The sequence below is a fragment of the Littorina saxatilis genome, linkage group LG9 (assembly GCF_037325665.1).
Source record: "Littorina saxatilis isolate snail1 linkage group LG9, US_GU_Lsax_2.0, whole genome shotgun sequence".
NCBI classification, from domain to species: domain Eukaryota; kingdom Metazoa; phylum Mollusca; class Gastropoda; order Littorinimorpha; family Littorinidae; genus Littorina; species Littorina saxatilis.
The window spans coordinates 2,515,508-2,532,755 of record NC_090253.1 but is presented as its reverse complement, the minus strand read 5'-3'; the positions used below and the strand labels follow the sequence as shown (position 1 = coordinate 2,532,755).

At 42.2% G+C, this 17,248-nt stretch overlaps 1 protein-coding gene across 4 annotated transcripts; it reads left to right on the top strand.

Moving 5' to 3' along the window:
* The first annotated feature begins 941 nt into the window (after positions 1-941).
* Positions 942-16,487, top strand: LOC138975065 (arginine/serine-rich coiled-coil protein 2-like). 4 transcript variants are annotated; one of them, XM_070347717.1, is made up of 8 exons: positions 942-1,043; positions 1,307-1,610; positions 2,778-2,899; positions 5,821-5,943; positions 7,612-8,005; positions 9,891-10,117; positions 10,898-11,011; positions 11,858-16,487. In XM_070347717.1, the coding sequence occupies exons 1-8, from the start codon at positions 981-983 to the stop codon at positions 12,131-12,133; spliced, it is 1,623 nt and encodes a 540-aa protein (XP_070203818.1). In that variant the 5' UTR covers positions 942-980; the 3' UTR covers positions 12,134-16,487. The 4 variants fall into 4 exon arrangements, with proteins under 4 accessions (XP_070203818.1, XP_070203817.1, XP_070203816.1 ...); XM_070347716.1 differs by having other exon boundaries at positions 11,855-16,487; XM_070347715.1 differs by having other exon boundaries at positions 10,898-11,017.
* The last annotated feature ends 761 nt before the right edge of the window (positions 16,488-17,248 follow it).

The following is a 17,248-nucleotide window of genomic DNA, read 5'->3' as shown; positions in this document are numbered from 1 at the left end:
CACAGTAGACGCCTTCAAAAAATGCTTCTTGGACAATTCTCCAAAATTTCTTAACCTTTTTTACAACTTTGATTGAAAGCATTGAAAGAATAGGGATTTAGGCATGCAAAGTATCTGACAAAGAAGGGGCACCAATAAGGCCTCGCGGCCTTACATACCAGGGCCGGACCAAATGAGTTGTAAGGGGGGGGGGGTTCCTCCTTTTTTGGGGGGGCAAATCAGCGAAGTGGCGAAGCCACAAGGGCGCGCCTGCTTTGCAGGCGCGCGAACTAGTGGGGTCCGGGGGCATGTTCCCCCGGAAAATTTTTGAAAAACGGTTAAAATCTGTGCAATCTGGTGCATTCTGGGCCTTGTTTTGAGGGTTAAGAGCAGCATTGTTTTGGTGCTAAAACTAGTAAAAAAAAACAACACTCAAAGCAAGGTACATGCTTTTTCCAGGGGTGGGGTTCCGGAACCCCTGGAACCCCACCCCCCCCCCCCCCCCCCCCCCCGGTCCGGCCCTGCATACTACTACTACTACTACTACTAAACGGTTGAGATTGAGTGTGAACATTATGATTGTTTTCGAAAGAAAAGGGTATCATATTTGTCAAAGGGGCTCTAACTCTGCCGAATCGCTTAATAATCCTGTCAAAGCTATTTCCGGAAAACGTATATATATTGTACCGAGTCCGACCACTTCGACATTTTGGACACCCGGCAAGCCATGTGAAAGTTCCCGCCTAATCTGAATCGGGATTAGAACAAGGTCACGTGATCACAGTTTTTTTTCTCTTTTTCTTCAGATAACATTATATTCATGTAGATTTAGATTGTAAAACATGGGTCTTTATTCACAAGTGGTTCTTTTATGAAGAAAAGTAGCTGTTTTTGATTTTGTCTGATTCTTCAAAATCACGCGATAGTTTAATCGTTGTGCGACGTCGAACATCCGGGTATTACCTTGGACATTTTCCAACTGTGGCAGCCATTGCTGAACGATGGAATTGCTTGCAAACTACGATGACGGGTCTAGCACCCCCAAGGCCGAGCGAAATGGAGAGGTTAACCTAATAACTTATTTACCGTTCTTATCTCTACGTTTTACAATGTTCTGTAACCAGGGATTGTGTGTGAAAATGACACTGAAGACTTTTCCACAGAGGCTAGAGTAACTAGTACTACTACTAGTAGTACTTACTATAGTTCAGTAGTAGAGAGTAAGACTACTAAGAGGCATGCACTTGTTATTTCTGTTGCAGGGTGTTCACACACACACACACACACACACACACAGAAATAACAAAGATATTTGTTCTTTGTGCAGGAATCCAACACCGCCATTACCGCAGAGTATGAACGGATGATGAACTCATTGGAGTTTGACTCTACCCACACGGACAATCCCACTCCCAGCACTGTCAAAGCTCCAAGTCCTGAAACCACATCACCATCCTTGCCATGGCTTTCAAATTCAAAGAGTAAAGGCTCTGATGGAAGTAGCTCTGGTTCCCAGTCTTCATCAGGCGAGGACAGTGGGAGTGAGGATGAAGAATCGAAGGCAAAAAAAGATACCAAACGGAAGGGATCTGAGTCAACCGATTACTCCTCAGATTCTTCCTCTGCCTCTGGTGTGTATTGCTGTGACCGATTGCTGCTGTACGCCTGTAGTGATTTGATAACCTGTTGTACTATACTGCAGCTGAAAGCTCTCGTTAGCAACTTTTCTTCCTTTCTTTGGGGTACTAGCCACTAGGTGACTAGAAAAAATATCAAGCAAATTGCTAATGTTCCTGAATCAATTGTATCAAGAGTTTAATAGCAAATTTTTTGTGTGGATTTAATCCTGGACAAAATCAAATGAGATATATTCAAACATAAAACAACCGAATTTGATTCTGAAGTGTCTAGTTAAATAAGAAGCTTAGACTTTGAGATTGTAAGGGTGTTGCAAGTTTTGTTGCAGATAATATCTTGCCAAAAGTGTGAAACACTGCATTATCCTGAAGGTTTTGCTTGTAGATGACTGTTCCTTCTTCATGATCACTAGGCCATTGTAAACTGTTACTAACATTTTGAACATTGTTTCGTAATTCTAATTAGGCCTAAAAAAAAAATAGGTGTGGTTACGGTAACCCGACCTACCCTATTTTTTGGGGCCGACCCTATAACTTTTTATTACATTTGTCAAAAAAATACCCCAAACAACAAGTAAACGAGTGCAGAAAACGCAATGAAAGCGAAAGCGCCCGAGTCGCACACTTATTTCCCTGTCAAGTAGGTTTAATTTGTACACATTAGAAAAAAAAGTTAAAAAAAAAAAAAGTGATTGCCTACCTTCCTACCCTATTTTTTTTGGCTATGTTACCGTAACCACACCTATTTTTTTTTTTTGTGCCTTAGGCCTAAAAAAAAAATAGGTGTGGTTACGGTAACCCGACCTACCCTATTTTTATGGGCCGATCCTATAACTTTTTATTACATTTGTCAAACAAAAAAAACAAAACAAAAAAAACGAGTGCAGAAAACGCAATGAAAGCGAAAGCGCCCGAGTCGCACACTTATTTCCCTGTCAAGTAGGTTTAATTTGTACACATTAGAAAAAAAGTTTTAAAAAAAAAGTGATTGCCTACCTTCCTACCCTATTTTTTTTGGCTATGTTACCGTAACCACACCTATTATTTTTTTTTGCCTTATACAAAGTTAAATAGAGGGAACCAGTACCACCACGGAAAATATTTCATTTTGTTCCATGCTAATGATGTTGTTTTTGAATTGGTTTAGCCGGTTGTTTGCAGGTGACAGCAAACAGGAGAAAGAAGCGGTCAAAGCAGCAGAACCTGAGCCTAAACCAGCCGTGGAAAAGGACAGCCGGCAAGGTAGCCGTCCACCTTCCACCTCCAGCCATACCAGCCATAAGGTAATGCTCCGCTTTTGTAGTTTCTTGTCTTGTTCTTCCCATTCTGTGTTTTAATGATGACATTTTGTAAAACTTTGTGTATATATTCCCGGACTCTTTGGTCTTATGCAACCATGTACTGTACATGACATGCACAAAATGCTTCTTTTCAGCGGATTGGTGAAACAACAGACGTCAGAACAGTTGTTTGTTTGTTTTTCCCCGGAAAACGGCGTTTTATGGCATGGGTTTCAGAAGGTAACACAGGAGTCAAGTTGCAACCATCAGTGTGTTGCAACGGTGTACGCGAACAAAAGCTCAAATGGAGTTTGGGTTGAAAGTGCGTTTGCGGAACGATAAAAGTTTCTATCACAAAATCACTTATTGGCAGGGTTTTACAAAAAGTGGGGTCAGTGTGCAAGCAGGAAGAATTGTTTGGTTAATTGTATGGTAATGTTAAAGCCTTTTTATGGCATTCATAGTGGGAACGGTTGGAGTACATTTTTGTCCATAGGGCATCTAGCGGACAGAGAAATATAAAAACTGAGCATCAGGTGGATGATCTCAGAAAGAACACACACAAAACCAGCAACCCCTGCTCTTGTATACCTGAGTAACGGGGTGGAAACATCAGTGGTGACCTTTTCTGACACGTATCTTGCTGTTTAAAATAGGTGTTACAGGCAAACAGGATCGAGCTAAACACGGCAGCTTGTCGGTGGCAAATTCCTTTTGCCGCTCGCGTTGGGTGAGGTGAGTGCGAAGAGAGGAGTGTGCATGACAAACCGTCACGGTGAAAACTAAAACTTTTATTTCGCAGATGAAGGGGTTCATGGTTAGAAAAGAATAAGAAATACTTAGCAAAGAAAAAGAACATCCCAAGCCTTTTCCATCATCTTAGCTTTTGTGTTCAGTGTCTAATGACTTATTTTTCGGGACGAGAGTGGGATGGGTACTGGTAGTTAATAATTGTGTCCTTCTTTTTTCTCGGTCTGTGCTAGATGATACAAAGAAAAGTGCCAAAGACAAAAAATGATAAGAGAAAACGGTTGTTCTGAGCTTCTGTCTTTATTTTCTGACCTTTCATAAATGATATCGGGCGTATGACTGAACAAACAAACAACTAAGCATCTTTTAGTATTCAGTTATTTTGTAAACTAGCAAACAGAATATTGCCTTGTAAAAGATCAGGGAGGAGGACTAAATGGGTATTGTTGAAAAATTATTCTGACAGGAAAATGGTGTAATTGGGGAGTTGTTAGCTGATCAGTGTTGTGGTATAGTCAGTTGTCTAAGTTATGTCTTTGTAAGGGTTGAAAGGTTAGGTGATTTTCAGGGTAGAGGGAAGAATTGAGCAGTCCCATGTGTGTAATGTGTTCCTAATTGTTAGTTTCTTTAGGGTTACTAGATTTCCGAGTGTTCCCTGTTAAAATTGTATTAAGCGCTTTTTTTTGTTTTAACGGTCCTAAAAATTGTACAGAAACAACTGGTGTCCAGTTATCTTTTTTTCCATACCCTCTTGGTTTTGTGACCCAAGTGGGCTGGTATAATCCTACTTTTTGCCTCAACTATTTTCTTGTTGTTTTGCCCAATTCACCAACTAGTGGCGACTTCAGAATCACACACACAAGCTGTCCTCCCTTGGACGCTCTGAAGCGGAGTGGATCATCTCTGGAGGCTGAGCTCTCGATCTTCGCATCTCAGGTTGTTCGTCTGATGGCCCAGACACCCGCTCTGCTGGGCCCGAAACTTTAGCTCGGGGCAACTTAGTTTTGTAAGATTTTTCTTGGTCTGGCATTGGCTGGCCAGGAGCCAGTGAATGATTACTGTGGGGGGAAATTAAAAAAAAAGGAAAGTGGTCTTGTGCCTGTGTGCACCGACAGCTTACTTTCCACCAGCAGAGAGGTACAGTCACGTGCACTTTGAAATGTAAAGCATTTTGCTATTGTATGTCAACCACAGAACAGTCAAGCCTGCTTACTACAATGTATCTGTCCTCTGGATTGGTGCTAGTTCTTCCCCATTTGTTTTTGTACCTCGCTAGTACATGAAGTAGGTTTGACTGTTGTGTGATCGCAATGAAATGTAATGATCTAACAACAAATTGAAAACCAAAGTCTGGTCATGCTTTTGGAAGTCAGCTTCAATTCTGTAAGCAGCATGTCATTTCTGCATTTCTCTGCTGGTTTGCCAATGGCAGATGACACAGTTGCTGTGTCATTTTGATAAGGGGGAGGGGTGACGAAAGGGAAGTGGGCGGGCTTGGGTCGGAGACTGCACGGGTTTGAGAGGGACAAGCATGGATGGAGAGCGTCGGAATCACGTGATATATGTTTTATAATCATTACCTTGTGGTAATGATGGGTGAGTAACTCGATTGCTCTTGTTTCCTCCGTCAACCTGTGATTCTAGTGAAGCGTGTTGAAAAAAGTGACAAGATTTGTGTATGCTGAGTAACTGCTTGAGTTCTCACAAATGTGTTTAAATTGAGAAAACAGTTTTTGATTGCTGTTGGATTTTGATGCATTCATATGGACATGTCGTTAGTGTTTACTTTGCAGGTGGCTATTTTATACTGCTTTTTATTAGTTTGATAAAACCGTAATGTAAGAACTGTAAAAAGGAATAACTAGATAGTGATCTGTTATCCTTAAACAGAGTTGGTCGATTTCCCATAGTTGAATTCAAAAGTTTTGAGCCGTGTATTTGGCAACAAAGCTCTTTCATTCTACATAGTTTCCCAGGCTCCCTTTTGCCAGTCACAGAAAATTGGCCTTTGGATTACTTATTTGGAAACATCTGATTTTGAGAACAAGACGGTTGTGACCAAGTTTCAATGATGTCAGTGACACTGGTTTAGATGAGAGGGTGTAGTGTAGAGAGATGAACATGTCCTGACAGCATATTTATACAGGAGAACTCCTTAACTTGTGTGTTGGCAGGCCCCGTCCAGAAGACGATCTCGTTCACACTCCAAGGAACGGAGACACAGGCGTTCCTCAGACAGACGCCGTCGCTCAACTTCCCGCTCTAAAGATCGACGACGCAGGCATCATAGACCAGAGGTTGGTGCAGGGGGGAGATTTTAGGTTTAGTGTGTGTGTTTGGATGGGGCTTTCTCCCAGATGTTGTGACATCAGGGCCTCACATCCATGGGAGGTAGCATAGGACAAATGTCCTGGCCAATGTAAAAGTGATAGGACATTTGTCCTGAACAAAAACGAATCAATAGCAAGTTTTTTTCCCGTAACAAAACGTAAATATAATTAATCTTGACTAGTTTCTTGGCACGAGGGTAAAAGAACAAAAATACTTTTCTTGACAAAAAGGTAACAGAAAATATAAAATAAATCACATCGAGTCAGTGCAGTGTTTCTGTCTCTGAACTTCAACTTCTGTGCTGGTTCCTTTCTTTTGCTGAAGAGCATTCGCTTCCTCGTGGATGTCCACTTATCAACAACCTTCACCACCCACTGTGACTTGTGAATGTCATCCTTTGGCCCCTCCAGGTACACACGCATCTAGCTTGAGACGGAAGTTATGCGTGGGGTTGAGGGAGGGGGTAGTGTCTTTCTTCGGCTCCGATGTTTGACTATCGCGATCAACATTCTCAACTGGGCGATCGGGCTTTAACTGCTCTGGGGCTGGAGGAAGCTCAGTTTCCGTGCTACTGACAGATGATGAGGGAAGGGACTTGAAGTGTAATTTCTTCTGTCCCTTTTCTGGAATCAGTTTTCGTTTAGGCGGCATGTTTGTTATTTTCGGGGAAAGCGCGAAGGGAGGCAACTCTCAACTGGCTTCGAGCATTCCGAGTTGCCAGCCTTGGAAACTCTTTGGTACTAGAGGCACAAAGTGTCTAATTTCGTCTGCTACACATCGCTTCGCAATACATCGATAAATTAGCATTCAAACTACTTGTCTACTGTAAATTGAGAAGTACTGACGATGTCCGGATCAAATGATAGCATAATCGGACATTGACCACTTTGTGACAAAAACAATAGGACATTTGTCCTCCTGCATGAAAAATGTATAGGACATTTGAAAAAAATATCCTCATATGTCCGACGTGGATGTGAGGCCCTGTGACATTTTTTCAGGTTTTGTTTGAATATATTGAAGGCAGGGGTGGGAGTAGTTCCGTATAATTACGGAATTCCGTATAGCAAAAATTTCAACAACAAAAAAGTGAGGGAAAAAACCTGAATCCTAATCGCGTCTATATCGGTTTCCGTGTTTCGGTTCGCGCAATTTCCGATCCATAAAACTGAAGATACTTCCGGAAATAACATGCCGTCCGCCATTTTTGTCTCGAATGAAACCTAGACATCGCGAGCTCGGTTTACTTATTTAGGTGGAGCTAATTACCGATGAGTCGAAGACACGAAAGATCGACCAGAGCTTACATAAAAACAAGTGGAGGAACGACTGGATGAACTTGGTGGACGATTTAAATCGCCCATTTAGAAAATGGCTTCGCAAAACGTCAGCAGTGGGCCGCCTGGTGTTTAGTTTGCAGCACACAAAAAATTTGTCAGTATAGCTCAGATTTGTTGCTCCCACCCCTGTGAAGGTGTCTCACATGCCCCTATGGGTTTGCAATGAGGATGTACAAAATAAAAAAATCTCTATTTTGGAGGCTGTCATCAAGGTATTAATTCTGTATGGTGAAGTCATTCACAGTTTAGCTGTTATTTTGGATTGTGTAATGTTGACCATTTTGTCTGTTGCAGAGAAAGCCAGGGCACCGATCTGGCTCCCCTTCCAAGGACCGCCACTCCAGGAGACGCTCGTCCAAGGATCGCAGGCGCAGAGAAGGCCACAGACGCAAACGCAGCGGTTCGCGTGACGCTCATCGTCGACGACGCGGACACCCTTCCGGTCACAGACGTCACCGTCGGTCTCGGTCCCCTGACCACAAGAAGACTCGTCCAGAGAAGGTCTACAGAAGCAGAAGTCGCAGCCCTCCGGTGAAGAAAGATGGGAAAGTGGAAGTACCGGGTGGTGTCAGGCCTCCAGGGTACAGGACAGTGTTTGGCCGAGGGAGAGGCAACCCCAACGGCTTCAAAGAACAGCTGAGGCAAGAGTTTATTCACAACTGCAGCGCCATTCAGACTGCCGTCTCTGGTAAGACTAGACACAGTTTTGCTTTGGTTCTGTAGTTAGCTTTTATCTGTAGTTCTTGTTCTCTGATTTGTGTGTTTAGCATCAATGTTGACCAGTTTTGAGAAGTAACTAGGAGAATACTCTGTGCCTGGTTTTATTACAACTGATTTTGCCAGAGCTAACTATGAGTTTTTGACATACATCTCGTAGTTCAGAATATGCAAAAATGAGGTGGGAACTGGTGACAAAGTGCACAAATCGAAGCTCAAATTTACATACTGTGACATATATAAACGGTTAAAAAGAAAATCACACAAAAGCATGTTGATGTGTGGAATTTTAGGCTAGCAAATGAAGACTTCTAGTTTTAAACTTCTGGGGGTAGAATGTCTGTGCAGCTGACCTTTGGATGATTATGACATATTTACATTCAGCTTGGTTCAGGGCTGTATGTGGCTATGCTGTACGCAGGATTTGGGCTTTTGATAGCTGTTCAAGCAGCAGTGTGTCAGAAAAGAAACAAGTCGCGAAAGGCGAAAATACAATATTTAGTCAAGTAGCTGTCGAACTCACAGAATGAAACTGAACGCAATGCCATTTAGCGCGGTAGTGGTTACGCTATGCTGCATAGCACGCTTTTCTGTACCTCTCTTCGTTTTAGCTTTCTGAGCGTGTTTTTAATCCAAACATATATCTATATGTTTTTGGAATCAGGAACCGACAAGGAATAAGATGAAAGTGTTTTTAAATTGATTTGGACAATTTAATGTTGATAATAATTTTTATATATTTAATTTTCAGAGCTTGTTTTTAATCCGAATATAACATATTTATATGTTTTTGGAATCAGCAAATGATGGAGAATAAGATAAACGTAAAGTTGGATCGTTTTATAAATTTTTATTTTTTTTTTACAATTTTCAGATTTTTAATGACCAAAGTCATTAATTAATTTTTAAGCCACCAAGCTGAAATGCAATACCGAACCCCGGGCTTCGTCGAAGATTACTTGACCAAAATTTCAACCAATTTGGTTGAAAAATGAGGGCGTGACAGTGCCGCCTCAACTTTCACGAAAAGCCGGATATGACGTCATCAAAGACATTTATCAAAAAAAAATGAAAAAAACGTTCGGGGATTTCATACCCAGGAACTCTCATGTCAAATTTCATAAAGATCGGTCCAGTAGTTTAGTCTGAATCGCTCTACACACACACACACACACACACAGACACACAGACACACGCACATACACCACGACCCTCGTTTCGATTCCCCCTCGATGTTAAAATATTTAGTCAAAACTTGACTAAATATAAAAAGAATCAGGTCTGAAGCAAGAGTCCAGGAAAGTTCAAGCAGAGCTTTCGGACCCCATATGCACCCATGTAGTTTTCTGACTTGGTACAACAGTTATTCACCCATGTAGTTTTCTGACTTGGTACAACAGTCATTCACCCATGTAGTTTTCTAACTTGGTACAACAGTCATTCACCCATGTCGTTTTCTGACTTGGTACAACAGTCATTCACCCATGTAGTTTTCTGACTTGGTACAACAGTCATTCACCCATGTAGTTTTCTGACTTGGTACAACAGTCATTCACCCATGTCGTTTTCTGACTTGGTACAACAGTCATTCACCCATGTAGTTTTCTGACTTGGTACAACAGTCATTCACCCATGTAGTTTTCTGACTTGGTACAACAGTCATTCACCCATGTAGTTTTCTGACTTGGTCCAACAGTCATTCACCCATGCAGTTTTCTGACTTGGTACAACAGTCATTCACCCATCAATGCTTGCTTTTAGTAGAGTGTTTTGAAATCAACATGCGTTGCATAGTTGTGCGAGAGTGTGTTGTTGAAGTAAACATGTTGTGCACCCAGTTCTGTGCGTGTTTTCAGCCAACCCTAACATGGCTACAGTGGTGACCCCCCTGTTGAGGAGCAACGTGGCCACGTCCTCGGCAGGACTGGGGGCCAACATGGGCGGCATGACCTCCGCCATCCTCAACCAGATGCAGATGGCCCAGAAGATGGCGGGTCAGACCCTGCCCGGCGGCCTCACACAGCAACAGATGGTCATCAACCAGCGCGCCATTCTCCAGGCCACCGGCAGAACACGAGAACAGGTTGGTTGATGTTGTGATATTGAGGCTTCTGTGGAAGTTTCTGTGTGGAAGGATCTGTGTGATGTGAGTACATGTACTGGAAATTAGTACACATGGTTTGGAAATAAAGTTGACTGACTGGAGTAATCAGACGAGTCTTAGGACTGAGCAGTGTTGTGGTGTGTGTGGGGTTTGGGTCCACTGCAACGGGACATGTTGAAGGGGAGTCTTAGGACAGCAGTGTTGTGGTGTGTGTGGGGTTTGGGTCCACTGCAACGGGACATGTTGAAGGGGAGTCTTAGGACAGCAGTGTTGTGGTGTGTGTGGGGTTTGGGTCCACTGCAACGGGACATGTTGAAGGGGAGTCTTAGGACAGCAGTGTTGTGGTGTGTGTGGGGTTTGGGTCCACTGCAACGGGACATGTTGAAGGGGAGTCTTAGGACAGCAGTGTTGTGGTGTGTGTGGGGTTTGGGTCCACTGCAGCGGGACATGTTGAAGGGGAGTCTTAGGACAGCAGTGTTGTGGTGTGTGTGGGGTTTGGGTCCACTGCAACGGGACATGTTGAAGGGGAGTCTTAGGACAGCAGTGTTGTGGTGTGTGTGGGGTTTGGGTCCACTGCAACGGGACATGTTGAAGGGGAGTCGTGAAAGCATTTGCATTTCTTGTTTTAATACATTCGTGATTTGTCCACACAATGTTAAGTTTTGTCCAAGTCTTTTTATTGTGTATAAGCAGTTATGGTTGTCCTCCTATTATTTCATGTTACATGATTCTTTATTTGTGTCTTCTCATTGTGATCAGGTGGAGGCGGAGACGGGCGTGAAGGTGCCCGAGTACTACAATGAGGTCAACTTCAACGTGAAAGAGTGGGCGGAGAGGGAGAAGAAGAGAAAGACATTGTTTAAGAAAAAGGCGGTGAGTGTATGTACACCTTTTTTCATGGCTAAAGTATAACTCTTTTTCTGTGGCATTTTTGTTTTCAGAGTATACAGATTCAGGCAGAAACTTTTGTGTAGTACTAGTAAACACAGAAATAAGTTATGTGGATACTGCTCTGTTCATGGATATTTTGCATCTGTTCTCTTCCTGTAATCATGTCCTTAGACAAGAGAAGGGTGGGATGTTGAATGGGTTTGTGAGAGGGGAGACAAGAGAAGGGTGGGATGTTGAATGGGTTTGTGAGAGGGGAGACAAGAGAAGGGGGGGATGTTGAATGGGTTTGTGAGAGGGGAGACAAGAGAAGGGTGGGATGTTGAATGGGTTTGTGAGAGGGGAGACAAGAGAAGGGTGGGATGTTGAATGGGTTTGTGAGAGGGGAGACAAGAGAAGGGTGGGATGTTGAATGGGTTTGTGAGAGGGGAGACAAGAGAAGGGTGGGATGTTGAATGGGTTTGTGAGAGGGGCTACTTGTAATGCTTGCACAAGAGAGCAAGAGGTTGGATATGTTTTGAACAAGTGCATTGTGCACAAACAATAGAGGGTGTTCATCTCAGTGTCATATTGCTTCTGATAGACAAGTAAAAGGCCTTAATTTTTCCCTCTGTCAAGGAATGGTAGGGGTTGCAAATATATACCTCACAAATGTGAAACATAAATGTTGGCCAATATCAAACATTTTTGTGAGCTTTAAATGTACAACTAGAGAGAAGTTCCTGAAACTCAGAAGCAGAATGTGTCGAGTGTTTTTGGCACCTATATTTGTAAGTTTGAGACTTTGCTATGTATCCCAGTTCTCATGGTGATATCTTGTGTCTTCAGCAGGAGGTTGAGGTGAAGACCAACCAGTTCAGCACCAAGGCCGTGCTCCCCGGGGCAGACCAGGCACAGGCAGAAAAGTTCTCACGTCTCTTGGGCGTCAAGAAGCATCACCAGAAGAGCCCAGAGCAGGCGCCGCAGGAGGTGGAGCAGGAGGCCGAGAGACAGGACCACCTGTTGGAAGACTTGTCCAAATCCTACGACAGTGCTCGTGTCTACACACACTTGGCCAGGGGCAGCGGCTTGGGCTACAGCAGCACTATGTACCAGCCTCTCGGCTGAGCGGGGCCGGGGGAACATTTCAAGTGTGATTGTTGTCGTGGTTTTCAGTCGTTACAATATGGACTTTGGTGCAGCTGTTGTCAAGGTTTTGAGTTAAAATAAGTACAGACTTTCGTGCAGCTGTGTGGATCCTGGTGCAAAACTCAGTCAGTAACAGTAGCTGGGATTTTGGGAAGTTTTTCACTCCAACTTCGGATCCTTGCTATGCGCTGTTGTACAGGTTTGAGTGAAGAAAAGATGTCCTGGCTCGCTGAGTTATTGAAGCATAGACCTATGGAGACCTATGGAGAAGAGTCATTGAGTATTTTCACACATGCTTTGCTCTGCTGTGTGGGTCACAGGTAAAAAGGATGTCCAAGCAGTTGCCGTGCCTGAGATTTTGGGGAGAAAAGTAACCCGTTTTTCCCCCACTGTGGATCCATTCTTTGCTCTGCCTTGTGGATCCATTCTTTGCTCTGCCTTGTGGATCCCAGTGTAAACACATGTCCAAGCTTTACAAGCTGCAGTAGCATAGATACTGGGGAGAAAAGAAACTTTGCTTTTACGCACTGTAGACCCGTGGTTAGTCGGACGCTGTGCTTGTGTTGGCCAGGGACACTGGTGGACATGGAACTCGGGTGTGAACATGTGCCTTCTGAATGGTAGGAGCACACCTTGTGTTGCTGATCGATCCTTTATTTCATTTAGTATGTGTGATTTTGTTCAGTTGTGTGTTTCTAATGGTTGATGCAGACCTGTTTACCAGTACAATTTGGGCGTATTTTGTACGCCAAATTATTATCGGTACGCAAATACGCGACACACTCACAAAATACGCCTAAGAAAAAGTCTAGAATACATTTTCCGGTGTTGGTGTGCTGATTACGGAATGGTACAACTGATACTGGTTTCGGTCGAAGGGGGATAACCATGACAGCGAGTCTTCAGCTGTGGAAACCTTGTTCAGTTGTTGGCACGTGCGATCGTCTGGACAATCGTGGCAAAATGAAGCGGAAAAATGTGCCAGTTTCGGATGACTGTACAAAGTCTAAACAGCAGAAGCAGCAGATTTTCTTCGAGAAATATAAGAAAGAGCCAGAAATTGTGAGTCTACTGTGGGAAAAAGTCATGCACACTGCAAGTATTGTAAATCAGATTTCTCCGTTGCCCATTCTGGGAAATATGACATCGAACGACACTGCAGTTCTAAAACTCACCTGGACAAGGTTGCTGCAAAATAATCCGCTGAAAGCTGCCAAGGAATTATGAAGTTCATTCCCGCAAAGCAAATCCTGCCAGAAGAAAAGGCTGTAGTCCGCGCTAAAGCAATGTTTTCTGAGATGATTGTGAAATGAACTTGCCACTGTCAACCGCAGATGTTATTTCACGAACTTCATCTTTTCATTATCAATCTGTTTGAAAAAAAATAAATAAATAAATAAATAAATCCCTGCGCTTAGAACTGTACCCACGGAATACGCGCGATATAAGCCTCATATTGATTGATTGATTGATTGATTGATTGGTTATAATGCTATAACAGGCATGGTACTCTTCCGCCGATCGGCGGAAATCCGCCGAAAAATTTTTTTTTTACAAAAATTAAAAAAAATTATAAAAAAATTAAAAAAATTAAAAAAAAAAAAATCCGCCCATTCACTTGAGATATTTATTTTTTCTTACTCAAGCCTTGTTATCTTTCACTTATATCCCTCTCAGCTTCAAGGAGAGGGCACTAAACACATTTGAATTAGTAAAAAGTCGCTGCCCCTTGACCCCGCCAGGGGGCCTAAGTGGCCCCCTGGACCCCCGGCTTTATTTCAGCTGAAACTGCCATTCCTTCAGTACCATGCCTGTATAAACTCGTCGCGATATAACCTTCGTGGTTGAAAACGATGTTAAACACCAAATAAAGAAAGAATGCTATAAACTGACAGGTAAATAAAATTGTTTTATTCCTGTTGTATTGGAAGGAGTTAAATTGTGAAGGTGTTAACAAGACATAGAGAATAATACATTGCTTGCTGTGTCGTACCAGATTTACACAAGTTTTTTTTAAAAATATTGAACTGTGAGCGAAAGCGAGCTGTTCACTATTTGAAAAAGCAACGAGTGTAAATCTGGTACGAAACAGCAAGCCATGTAGTATTCTGTTTATCCTACATACTGTACTTACGTGTATTTTACTGAAAATGTCCTGCAGTCGAGGCACTTGTTTTGGAACCTCGATCTCTTCTAAAGCCTCGTGCAATCTTATTACGTCAGAGCTAAGAAACGTCACTCTGAAAGTGTGGCGTGATGTGTTAGTTCTAAAGATTCATCGAGGGTAATTAGCGAGCGCAATTTCTGTTTCTATAATGACGTTTGTCTCGGTGACTTTGGCATCATAAGCAGTGGAAAAACAGGTCCCTGCCAGACTTGCTTGACATGACCTCATTTACATGATATACACACCTGTGATTTAAACGATTATTATCTCACGGGTGTCTCTCTCACGTATGTAGGATAAATGCTATTCTTACACAAACAAGTTTGCACCCACGCGTACATTTTCCATACCCCATATGGCTTTGCTTGCAAAGTACACCAACTTTTTGAAAAATACACCCAACTTTTTGGGAAAGTACTCTTGCCTCGGGTTTAGGGTAAACTGGTCTGTTGATGTTTGGAGAGAGTGTGTGTGTGAGAGAGTGACTCAGTGAGGAAGAGGAGAGAGATACCTTAGTGCGTATTGCACAAGGTTGTCATAATCTATTGTCTTTCGCGTTGTGCAAATTGAAAAAAAATTACTGTGATGTAGACTTTGCACCTAGATGTGTCCATTATCTGTTGTACAAGTTCCGGTAGTGTATGCATGGTGTATGCATAGTCATTGTGTGTGTGAGAGAGAATCGAGCAGAAATCCAAGTGTATAACAACTTGACAATGTGTGTGTTTAAAATAGAGGGTACCTAATTTTGGTACATAAAAACATGGGGGCTCTCAGAAATGTTTTCACTTGCAGATCTGAATGTTTTAAGAGGTTTAGGATTTACCTGATAATTGTTGATCTATTGATGGGGAAAAAACCACCCTGAAGTACTACAACCTGTGTGGATGCAACTTCACAAGTAAATGTACTTCACAATCACAGTTTCAGTTTCTGAAATGTTGTGGTCACACAGGAAAATGGTGCCATATCATACCTGATTAGTTTATTATTTTTCTAAATGAGGGCGTGTTTTTTGTGTGACAGGGGAAGGATTGAAATTGGCTGGGTTGTTGTATGTATGTGTTATTTCTGAGAATTTATGATAGGTGGCATATCAGTTTACAGTGTTGCAGATGTGCATTAACTTGAGACTTGCATTAGCGTTGGTAACTGCTGCTGTTGATCTAATTGTGGGTGGTGAATGTGTGCAGAAGATGAGATTTGGAAGTGGGTACTGTATCATTTCTGTGTATACCATGTAAAAGTGGCGAGTTTTGACTGCATGATGTGAATGTTTCACATTTGTACATAAATGTACCTACATTGCCTGAATTGAAAAATATTTTGTTTATGTAGGTGCAGGAAAGTTATGCGAGGGATTTCAGTATCTTGTGTGTGGTGTGAGACTTGAAGAAAAAAAAATCGGAGTTAAAACAAAACAAATAATATGCTATGCTGCAAGAAGTATTCAACCTTGTGTGGAAAGTATAAGTGAAACAGTTCATGGATTATTTTCTTTATACTTTGTGTTGCATGTAATTAACTTGCTCTGTCAGTGCAAGTTCGCTGTTGGAGTCTGCTTGTTTTATGCTCACTTTTTCTTTTGACTGCAGGTTACAAAGTGAAATGTTACTGGAATGTGTCAGTGTGAGTGTGAGATTTTCCATAAAGAATGTACTGGCAGATAATCACACCTGGGAACCCATACGATGTCGCCGTATTTTGTACGCATGATTGTCGAGAATACGATCAGTACGGTCAGTGGAAAAAAAATACGACCAGAAACACCTAGACTAAATTTCTTCACAAGCCCATCTCAAAGCCGATCCAGTATTTTGACACATGATTACGGTTTTTGTCAGTTAACATTGAAAAAAAGCATTTGTTTTAAATGTATAGGTAAACTTAATTAATGGTGTGACGGACGCGTGTGAAGCATGCTTTAATCATGGATGTTCATATGCTGTGTGGAGTACGCTCATTTTTCTGAAAATACACCAAGTTTGTTTGAGAATACTTTAAGTGCAAAACAGGGGTTCCCAGGTCTGGATAATGTTATTTGATACTTGAATGGACAATGTTTTTAAATAACTTGTACGCAAGTTCTGACTCTTGGTTCTTGTGAACCAGGTGACAAGTGCTTGACCTGACGTGATATTTGTAATTAAAAGTGATGAATGTTAATGTCAAGGTTCTGAAAATGTTAATTGGAAATGATTGCGTGTGCGTGCATGTGTATGTTGGTATGAATTGACACTGAAACTAGAGAGACTTTCTCAGGGAGAGAGAGGTGAGGATGCTTCTATGTGTGGGGGGGTATGTGTGTGTTAGCATGTGTGAGTGTGCGTACATGCTTATGGGGGTGTGCGTATAGTTGTGTGGTTCTGTGTTTGGGTCTGTCTGCCTGTTTTTGAGAGAGAAACGTGTGTGTGTGCACGTGCGTGAGTGTGTGTAAGTGTATTTAAGAGAGAGAGAGATGTCCTTCGCTGAGGGTATGCAGTGTCTTGGCATTGCACTTCTACTTAATTTCAATTCGAATTTTGACATTTTTAAGCTTCCAAGCTGAAATGCAATCCAATAGTTCCGGGCTTCGCTGAAGATAGCTTGACCAAAATTTCAAGAAATGTGAGTAAAATGATGTTACCACAGTGCGGTCTTATCATTTGCAAAAAGCCGGATACGACGTCATCAAAAACAGTTATCGAAAAAAATAAAAGTTTCGTAAAGATCTACCCGATTCTTTTCTTGGAATTGTTGCACACGCACACACACACACACACACGCGTGCGCACACACACGGACACCCCCAAACCTCCCAGTCACAAATATTTCAAAGCACTACCCTCATCTCGATTCCCGGTCTATGTTTATTTAATACACATTGCCCAATTGTAAAAACAATAAATATTATTATTTATATTTTAAAAGTTCGGTCTAGCGCCAAC